This window comes from Sesamum indicum, linkage group LG11 (genome assembly GCF_000512975.1).
Source record: "Sesamum indicum cultivar Zhongzhi No. 13 linkage group LG11, S_indicum_v1.0, whole genome shotgun sequence".
In the NCBI taxonomy this organism is placed as follows: domain Eukaryota; kingdom Viridiplantae; phylum Streptophyta; class Magnoliopsida; order Lamiales; family Pedaliaceae; genus Sesamum; species Sesamum indicum.
Window position 1 is genome coordinate 1,120,740 of NC_026155.1, and position 10,935 is coordinate 1,131,674.

General features: G+C 36.9%; 2 protein-coding genes across 2 annotated transcripts in view; both read left to right on the forward strand.

Moving 5' to 3' along the window:
• Positions 1-3,665, forward strand: part of LOC105173167 — a gene marked incomplete in the record, with an annotated part of 13,127 nt that extends 9,462 nt beyond the window's left edge. Inside the window, 6 exon segments of the mRNA XM_020697811.1 lie at positions 1-115; positions 282-346; positions 421-2,050; positions 2,128-2,330; positions 2,468-2,654; positions 2,748-3,665. Of these exon segments, the coding sequence (XP_020553470.1) occupies positions 1-115; positions 282-346; positions 421-2,050; positions 2,128-2,330; positions 2,468-2,654; positions 2,748-3,379 (2,832 nt within the window).
• Positions 5,793-10,935, forward strand: part of LOC105173168 (beta-amylase 7) — a gene marked incomplete in the record, with an annotated part of 7,177 nt that continues 2,034 nt past the window's right edge. Inside the window, 8 exon segments of the mRNA XM_011094837.2 lie at positions 5,793-6,192; positions 6,908-7,348; positions 7,995-8,282; positions 8,492-8,569; positions 8,984-9,187; positions 9,578-9,772; positions 10,270-10,434; positions 10,896-10,935. Coding sequence (XP_011093139.1) covers positions 6,169-6,192; positions 6,908-7,348; positions 7,995-8,282; positions 8,492-8,569; positions 8,984-9,187; positions 9,578-9,772; positions 10,270-10,434; positions 10,896-10,935 — 1,435 coding nt within the window.

The window sequence follows — 10,935 nt, forward strand, 5'->3', positions numbered from 1 at the left end:
GAGGGGGATCAGGCAGGCTGTATGTGGAATTTGATTAGCATATTTGATTTCCGTCATGGTCGATCCACCAGAAGAATGCTTGCGGATAGAAGACGAGCAAGCAAGCAAGACATTGGTAAGGAGAATTTTAAATTGTACTGCAAGTACTGATACTTATTAACTTCTTTTTTTTGTTTGTTGTTGTTGTTTTTGCTTTCTGTTTGTTTTCCAGGTGTTAATGTATTTTCTTGTGCTGTCTGTTTGTTTTCAAACTGATTCACTAATTCCTGGCGGTTCTGTAGGTGCTGGACATTCAAGTAACCAAACAATTCTACCTCCTCTGTCTGAAATTTGTGAAAATGTGGTGGTGAGTTTTGGTTTTACATTCTACTTGGCCTGTAATTTGTATGCTTGATTTTCTAATTACATTTGGAATCTTAGGATGCTGAAGACCATAATACACCTATCACTAATTTTGCCAAAACAAGTGTGAAGGAACTCATGGAAGTAGAAATGCGCAATGAGCAAGGCTCAAAGATCCGGTCAAATTGTTCTGAGATGGATTTGGAGAAAATTGAGGCAAAATATCAAAATATTATGGAGAAGAATCATAGGAGGAAACAAAAAAGTTCCCATATATCTCGAGACATGGATGTACTGGAGTTGGGTGCTGCAAACTGCTTTGTGCCTGAAAATTTTCACAAATTTCTTGAAGAAAGGCCTTCAGATGATCTTGTTCCGGAAATAGTAATGCAAGCACTGGCCCAGATTAATCTGGGGAGTACAGAATGCATGAATCATGATTGTCCTGATGTACCATCTGGTCAAACTATTTCAGTTGCTGAAGAACAGTTAGTTGCAGCTGTAAATCTGTTTATCGAACAGAGGTTAAGTAATAGCAAGCATTTTGAGGAAGAAGGGAAACCGTGTTGCTCCAGAGAGTTGGTGGATGCTCTGCGAACACTAAGTTCTAATAAGCGCTTGCTCTTTAAATTACTTCAGGAATGGAACCCTCTACTCATTAAGCCCATCCAAAACTTGGAGGACACTCAGTTGAGGAAAGACCGAACATGCAGCTCCTTTTCAGCATGCAATTTGTCAGAAGAGAAGCTAAAAGAGTTGAAATCTAATAAATTCAGTAGCCATGGAAACCGTAACTTCTTTCGTAGAAGGAGGAAATTGCTAGACAGCTACCTTTTCGGAGGGAACAAGGATTTCCAGTCTTCAAGTAAAATTGTCATATTGAAACCTGGATCAGTGCCGGCACAGAGCCCTGAAACTGATGTTGATTTTCCCAGCAATGCATTCCAGTCACACTATGAAATGGATAAGAATGTGCACAATGAGAGAAATGCACCGCATTTTTCTTTGACTGGCATTAAAAAGAAGCTGTGGCAAGCAATAGGAAAGCAGAGAGGGGAAATTTCTCATGATGGACGGATCCTTAAATTTGCGAGTAACCAAAATGGGACTAGTGGCAACAAAGGCACAAAGGGGGAAATTTTTTGTTGGAGATCTCCTAATAGGAACCATTTTTATACTGAAAGATTTGCCAAATCTTCCACAAGCTTTAAGATGGGTGAACAGGTTGGTAAGTTAAAATATAGTGGCTCAACAATGCTGAATCAAACCTGTCAATCAGCAAAGCTTGGGGTACCTAACATCTATATTGAGGCTAAAAAACACCTCTCTGATATGCTGACCCACGGAGATGAAAATGCAGAGTCCACAAACAGGGACTCCCCCAAATCCCTTGGCAGGTTCCTTTCTCTTTCTGATTATAGTGGTTCTCCGTGCTGCAGCCCTAGAGAACAACATGATGATGTCTTTACAACCTCCCTGGTGTTATCTCCATGCGGATCAGTCAAGAACAACTTCAATGGGCTTTTGCAAGAAAACCATACCAATCATCCGAGTAGGCAAACATTGGACTATCGACCATGCATCTCTCCTAGCAATCCCGAGGTCCAAGTACAGTGCCTCAATATGAACGTTAGTATTTCATTGGAAGGTGACAAAGAATATTCTTCAGAAATTCAATCCTCTAACGAAGATATTATAATTCCTGAAGGTAAATCACGTTCATCCCTGAAAAGTAATTGTCTCTATTTGTCAATATGGTAAAAGAAGTTTGTTATTCTCTACCAGTTTCAAGATCGTTTGTGAGAGTTGTGGAGAATCAAGAAACGAATGGATCAAATGCTCATGAGGAGGAAAAGACCACTTATACTTGTACTAATTCATCCAGTAATTTTGTCACTGGAGATTACCAGAATGCAGACATTAGAGAAGTAGAAAATGATGAAATCGCTTCTGAATGTTCGAAAGATTCTTCTGTGTGCTTCAAATCGGTAATTTCGTTATGCTACGCCTGTTAAATCAATGGATAACTTTACATTTTTAAGCCATTGTATATAGAAACACAGTGGTTTGACACACGGTTGTCTTGCTGTAGTATTTCTTAGTCTTGTTGCTTCTTTTATTCCAGGATCTATTTGGAGAGGTTCAAATAATGTCTTCTCCACAAGTTTCTCCGACATGCTCTCCAGCAAGCAGGGAACTGAAAGAGTCTGACTGCGTAGTTGACAGAACAGAACGACCCAGTCCTGTATCTGTTCTTGTACCATTGTCCACAGATGACGATATCAGTCCTGCAAGCACCATATCTCAGCCAGGTTAGTTTACATTAATGACTTGAAATAGTCTCTCATTTTGTTTCTTTTATATGTACAACTTGATTCCAAAATGGAACTGCCTGTGATATTCAGTAAAAAAAGAAATTCAACCGTGCCATATCGACTTTGAACAACAATCTTCGGCTAACGACCAAGTAATCTGCATGAGAATTTCGACCGAGGGTGAGGAGTCTGCATTTGAGTATGTCGAAGCGGTGCTGCTTGGTTCAGGTTTGAACTGGGACGAGTTTTTTTTGAGATGGCTTTCTTTATACGAAATTCTGGACCAATCATTGTTCGATGAAGTCGAGTTATATTCTGGTCGACCCTGTCACGATCAGAAACTCCTCTTCGATTGTGCTAATGAAGTTTTAGACGATATTTGTGAAAGCTATTTTGGATCCTTCAGTAAACAGAACATTCACATTCAGCCTCTCCTGAAAGGGATAGATCTTATACACGAGGTATGGCAACGAATCGAATGCCATCTCATGCAGCATGCAATGCCTCACCCTCTGGATCAGCTCGTTAGAAGAGACATTTCAACATCTGAAAAATGGATGAATCTCCAATCAGATATTGAGCTCGTCAGTTTTGAAATGTCGGACATCATTTTCAACGAAATCGTGGACGACACTCTACTGTGCTTCATAGACTGCACATCCAAGTACAAGTTTCAAGTCCTTCAAGTTGAATCCGACTCAACTAAGGTTACCAGCTCGTAGAGTATAACTGATTATTCCCCAACTCTGGAAGATACACAGAACATAAATCTCAGAAACATCAGCATTGCTCCGCAAATTTGGACATGGTTACAGTTTCTTAGTACAGTAAGTACTTTCGTCCCCCACATGGTAGCATCCACTGTTTCTTTTCAGACACTTATCGTCTTAGGGTACTCAGTCGTCGGTGTATTTAGCATCTTCTGCATCCACATGTTTGAAGTTGTGTCTGATTTCTTGATTCCGCATAGGTTTTATTTTTAATACAGAATGGAGAGATATTACAGGTGATGATCAGTTAACTGCAAAAGAATGTTAGAGAAAGCTGATGTTTCCTTCTAAGCATATGCTTTGTCCCTAAATTTTAGAAAATTCTTAACAATATCAAATTCCGTATCAAACCAATTACAGATCAAGTCTGATGTACTTATTATGTAATTTGTTATTTTTTTTAAATTGTATATAAGTTATATGTCAAGTGTATTGCACTTGTTATATAACTAATTCAGGTTCGATATGATTCAATTTGGGTTAGAACTTTCCATCAACTTTACTATTTTCCCTTCTTCCATAGCTTGACATGCTATCTTAGTTGCTTTATTGATTCTTAAACGTTAAATAATACATGATATCGTTAAATATTTATAACAACGACAATATTTAAATTTCATGATATTATTATATAGGGATAATTGCGATTTTGTTCCTCAAATATAATTACTTATGTAGTTTTGGTTTTCAAATAATTTGATATTGCAATTTTGGTCATCAAACTGTTATATTTTGGTGTGTTTAGTCATTCCATTAATAAGATCGTTAAAGTTAATGAAAGTTTCAATTGAGGGGGAAAATAGTAATTTTTCTTTCAATTTATTGTATTTTTCAAACTTTGGTCCAATGCACCTAATTTCTCCATTTTTCTTTCTTCAATATAAAAAAGAAAAGAAAAAGGTCCACTAAACTCATAAATAGCGGTTAGTAACACTGACATCATTACACCAATTTTTAAATATGATAATTTTATATCCCTATAATAAATATAACATGATGATTTCTTTATTTTTCTTAAAATGTGATTTATTGATTTATATAATTTATTTTTATTTATAATATATTTTAATATAAAATATTATTTATTATATACACACAATAATAACGTGTCGTGACAACCAATACCATAAAATGTCAATGTTCGTTTAAGAAGGAATTTTTTTTTTTTTTTTTTTTTTTTTTTTTTTTTTTTGTGTATGTGTTACAAACTTGTGTTTCATACATTTCTTAATTTGTTCATATGATATTTTATTTACATGGATTTAATTGTTTTTTATTATAATTCCAATTCAACTTTTTTTATGCACTTCTTTTTTATTCTCGTTTGTTATATCGTATTAAATGAAATTATATAGAAGTATAAATAATAATGTGCACATAATTTTTCAATATATAACACAAAGTCAAATTAATTATAGATTCATTCAATTTATATTCTTATAAATGATTTTCTTTTAGTAATAGATCGATTAAACCAATACATCAATATGGCGAAAAATAGTAATAAATTATATCGATTCAATCAATGCATTAATATGATTAAGGATAGTAACAAATTACAAGAATTTAATAACTCATATAAAGTGAGACAAATACTAACATAAAGTGAGACAAATACTACACCCAATACAGGATACAATGGGTAGGTGGATAGTTGACGTGTACTCTGTTCAAAAATTAAGAAATATAAGTTATGGATAAGTACACTGCCTCAGGAAAAATTATATTTTGCACCAATGACATTTGTTTCTGTCCGACAAATAGATTTTTCGTTAGTCAAGATCCACCAAATATAATATGTTGAATCTGCAAGCAAATTGAATGAAAATTCATATTTGCCTGATTGACTTATACATATTCACACGTGCTAATGCATATGAGGAGGTACATATTCATCCTTGTAAGGGTAGTTTGGTCAGAAAAGATTTATTTGACATATAATAAGTCAGTAGTAAGTCAATTATAGAATAAATATAGATTTTTATTCATTAATATCAACAAATTCTGTAATTTTTTACTAATGCAGGGATATATTTATTAGACGCAAACAAAAGTCAGGAATACTAAATATAATTTTTTAAATCACAAAATATTTATGTAATTATATCAAATTTTAGAAAAAAGACAATATAAATTATTCATCTGTACACACAATACACAAAGCATCGAATATAGCATGTGTTTTGACCTGTTTTGGCTAACTACCTAAAACACACACTTATTGCCTGAATATATATTGTTATTGAAACATTAAATTATGAAGGGGGTCACAATAATGTTGCCTGAAATTATGGTTAAAAAAAATAATTTAAAATTAATAATTCACGAGTATATTATAACGTGAAGAAAAAACAAATAAACCCCATGCTGAAGGGCCCCACCAATTCCCTGTGTGAATGGGACCCACTCCCTGGCACCGTGCGAAGCGTGTGAGCCGCACGTCCCAAGATAAGTGCCCAAAACGCGTGCCAACTTCTACACGCTTCCCTCGTGCGAAACCCTCCGCCCCCGCCCCTATTTTCTCTCTCCTCCGCCGCTTCGCCGCCGGGATTTCCCCCCTCCACTGTCAGTAGTCGTTGGAACTGGATAACTTCTCTGGTTCCGTGAGTTCCGGCGAGTTTGCTGCTTTTTCTTTTTTTTTTTTTTTTTTACCTTCGGTGAGTTTGATTCGTCGGAGCAGTTTGTTAGCTGGTTTCGGGGATGATGTTTGGATCTGCACGGGAGTATTGTGGAATCTTTGAATGGGAGTGGAGAGCGACAACGGAGTGAGTTCTTTATGCTTTGTTGAGTTTGTGAGAGCTGAATTTTTGTTTGTTTCTGAAGGATTTGGAATTTTTGAGTGCATACTGCATACTCTAGCTTGGTACTGGAAGCCACTGGTGTTTTATGTTTTCTATTCATTAACCATTGGAAATTAATTGAAGCTATTTGAACTGCTTTAGTGGGATATAGTGAAATAAAATTATTGTTTCCTCGTGGATACTTGCAACTTGAGTAGGATTTTAGTACATGTGGTGAAGTAATGTAACAGTGAAATTTATTGTAAAAGAACTCTGGTAACAAGAAAGCAAAAATTTGAGATGTCAAACGTCTCAACTTCCAGTTAACCTATGCACTGAAGTTTGAAAATTAGTTTTCATTTGTTTTCCTTTTGCGGTAAATTGATGAAGGATCTGCTTCTACATGTCGAGAAACCTTTCTTTTTTGAGATACATTGAAGTATTTACTATGTCTTTTCTGTTTTTTGATATCTTGACATTATTTGCTTCTACATTTTGTCTCAGATATCTTTTACCCAACCAGTAGGATTCCCATGATTATAGACATACACTTCTGGTTTTGATGGAAAGTTTGCTGTTAATACACTATGTTGAAGGTATAAACTGTTACACCACATCAGGAATCAGGTTGATTAATTACTACAAAACCTATGCTTCCATGAGGAGAAGTTAAACAAGAGCTAAGAGAAAACTGGAACAGGTGATGGCGGCGGAGATGCAGAGATTTGGCACAAGTGAAGAAGATGATGATGAAATGGGGATGGATGTGAAGGAGGAAGATGATGATGATGATGACGATGAAGAGAAGAATATGGCAACCCCTGCAGTAGTTGGTGTGGATGTGGGCATTCTGTCAACAAGTGGTAGTAATAGGTATATGCATCACCAACAATATCGAGATCAGCCAACTCCGCAAGGAGGAGGGGCTCGAAGGTGTAGGCCACAGGAAGAGAAAGAGAGAACTAAGCTACGGGAGCGACAGCGCAGAGCAATCACAGCAAAGATTTTGGCTGGGCTTCGCAGGCATGGTAACTACAATCTTAGAGTTAGAGCTGACATTAATGATGTCATTGCTGCTTTGGCAAGGGAAGCAGGTTGGGTTGTTCTTCCAGATGGAACCACGTTTCCTTCCAGAACACAGGTACCAATCACTCTGGCTGGGCATAATCTGTTGTTGTCTCTCAATTCCTATTGTAAATTTGAAGGATAATCACATTCTTGATCAACCCCCTAATGATTCAGAGCAAGGTTAATCTTCTTTACACATTTTTCTCCATTCTTTTTACATGTATATGCATGTCTTTTGTGATTTGCTTATGCAATATGTTGCATGTACTCTTCAATTCGGTCTATGCACACTTGTCAGCTCTGAAAATGGCATGATGTTGGATCTTGGCCGGAGACTGAAGCAACTCAAAATCCTCAGATGATTTAAGGGGGAAAAGAATTGAAAAAGTAGATGTGTAAGATCTACCTAGCTGTTTGAATCCACAATTGAGGAATGATAACTAAGGGTAACAAGCAATTGTTTAAGAGCATTCTGAATCTTTTTGGAGTCATACAACTACAGATGAAGTACCCCACATCAATATCCTAGAAAACTCTCAGACCTGCTTGTCAATAAGCATGTTCTACTATGTGATGTACTAGGAACTTTTTCAACCAACTTCAGCATCCCAACATGCGACACCCAAAACGGAATCTGAGTTTCATAGTGTACGATGAAAGCAGAAGTTCACATGAATGCATCTTGGAATCACAATGGTTGTTATTTTCAATATTTGCAGGGGTCGCGACCAACTGGTGGTGCATCAAACACTGCCATGACATCAGCTTCTTCCCAAATGCCAGCACAACATACTTCTCCTACCTCCTTGGGAGGCATCTCTCCAGGCTATAAGAGTGCAGTTGATTACAGCGCATCTCACATGAAAGGTGTTTTTGTCTCCACCTCATCTCCTTATGATTCATCCTCTGGCGCCAGGTCTCAGAGTCCAGCGATGATTGGAGATGGAGGTGACCTGCAGAATGATCCTCTTCTGGGGGGCTCCATTGGTTCAGTCGACAACAGGCAGGCGAGAAATATGGCTTCTTTAGATTGTGATAGTTTCAGTTGCCCTTTTGATTATTTTCTTAAATGCAGTATGTTTTGTTATGTTTGAGCACATGACAATTTATGCCAACCTTGTTTGAATTTTGTGCCCCTTTTATCGTAGCCTGCAGGCAATATTCATACAGCTGTCTGACATTTCTTCTTTGGTTGGTTGCCCTTTCTATTTCTTAGGTTGTTGACATGCCCACAAAATTACAGGACAGGGATTTTGCTGGCACACCTTATGTTCCAGTTTACATTATGCTGCCAGTGAGTTTTCTAAATTTCATCGTAGTTTTTCTGTGTAAGTTGGTCCACTGGCTCCAAAACTATTGTTATGTGGTCCTATCAATTGCATACATTTGTGTTTGTTTGTCTCACCTAATTTATTTATAACTCTGCGTGGTCTTGTCTGTTCTGAGTAAAGGGTGTGCGTTCTCTTGAATAGAAGTACTTTTGGCTTGTTTCTTTTGTGATATGCATGATACTCAAGAGCACATAGTATAACCAGTTTAGTTGCAGTTGGTTGTCATAGTTTAAATGAAGTTTGATATGTTCCGTGCCCTTTTTACCTTATTATTAAATTTCAGTAATAAATCTTGTACTTGAAACCGCACTTTTCTGTATGTTTGTTGACTCATCAGAAAGCTATAGTTGTAATGAATTGAATCATCTTGGTGCCAGTTGGGTGTTGTCAATATGAAGTCGGAGCTTGTTGATCCAGATGGTCTAGTGAAGCAATTGAAAATCTTGAAATCACTTAAAGTTGATGGTGTTATGGTTGATTGCTGGTGGGGTGTGGTGGAAGCACATGCACCCCAGGAATATAACTGGAATGGCTACAGGAGGTTATTTCAAATAGTAAGGGAGCTGAAAATGAAGCTACAGGTGATTACTTATCATGGACTACTTAGCATTCAGTTATAATCTGTTTTTGTGACATTCCTACTTGCAAGTGCTTCTGTCTGATGACAGTAACACTCTATCACTAAATATATAGCTAGTTTTAATGTTGAAAGCTCCCAGACTCTCTTGACAAATTATTTACTAAGGCCAAAGGAATGTGATAATAACTTTCTGAATAATTCATCATTAAGCAGAAATATCACATCAGCTAAGAGTGCAAAGGCTACTATAGAAAATGGACTACTAATTGCAGGGTGACCTAAATGATTGACGATAGGAGTGTATACAAGTACTATTTTGACACATTTGCTGTTTGTTTTATGTATTCTTTTGAACTTCTACCAACACTACCCAAGCTTATTGTGAGAACAGGTTGTAATGTCCTTTCATGAATGTGGTGGTAATGTCGGGGATGATGTTTGTATTCCCCTACCTCACTGGGTGGCTGAAATTGGTAGAAGCAATCCAGACATATTTTTCACAGATAGAGCTGGAAGGCGCAACCCAGAATGCCTGTCTTGGGGAGTTGACAAGGAAAGAGTTTTGAGGGGCAGGACCGGTGTAGAGGTAACTAACTTTACATCACTCACGGTTTGTGTCCGAGCTACTTCCACTTTGACAACAGAATGTTTGTTCAGCATGTGTTTCTGGTCGTGTACAGATTTGTGCTCATTATGGCTTTGATGTATATTAGAAATTGAGGATTGAGGAGAACTAGAGTTGCTGTTGCATAATGAAGTCCATGTTTTTGCTTATAATGATTTTCTCTTTGGGTTGATGGCAACCTCGAGAGCCCTGGGTTTTGAAAGTTCTCCTCTCGACTTTATACATTGTTTTAGCCACCAGTTAAAACTTGATGTTGAAAAAGATGGATACTTCAGTTGGAAAGGTTTTTGCATGATAGCATGACTTCCATTTGCTGTTTGTTTGCCACATCACTGTGATAATTTTCAATCGTATTTCCTTGTAGTTTTCATGGTTTCATTGTTAAAACTTTAGTCCAATTGACCAGGTACTGTTGTTTAAAGATGCTCACTGTTTTTGTAATTTGGAAACTGTTGTAGGTCTACTTTGATTACATGAGAAGCTTTCGGGTTGAATTTGATGAGTTTTTTGAGGATGGTCTCATATCTATGATTGTAGTTGGACTTGGTCCACGTGGAGAGCTGAGATACCCTTGTAACCCTGTGAAGCATGGTTGGAGATACCCTGGTATTGGTGAGTTTCAGGTAATGGATACATTGTTAAATCCATAACTACTACTATATTCAGGAAAGTTTTGTTTGTAAGGGGTGGGGGTGGGAGGAGGTTCTTAAGGGGTGTATCAGGGAGGAACTCCATTTGTTAAGATGTTGAAAGGAACTGGTATGACTATCCATATGTTCATCAGAACCTCTCAACGCGTGGAAAAATTAAAACAAGAATTCCAGCCTGTTTGTTAAAGTGAAAGTTTTATTGGAATTATATTGATTTGACACCCGTAACAACATGAAATACAATATCATTAACTAATCTAAACAAATTCTCATTTTCACACGAAAACCTATACAAAATTGAAAACATGCATTACCTACTGCAAACTGAAAATTGAAAATAAAAACTTAAACAAACAGCATTGTTTTTCAGTTTTTCTGTGCAGAACCTTTTCTATTATCAGGCAGTATAATGTATCTTGTCTTGTCGTTTGCAGTGCTATGATCGATATATGTTGAAAAGCCTGCAGAAGGCAG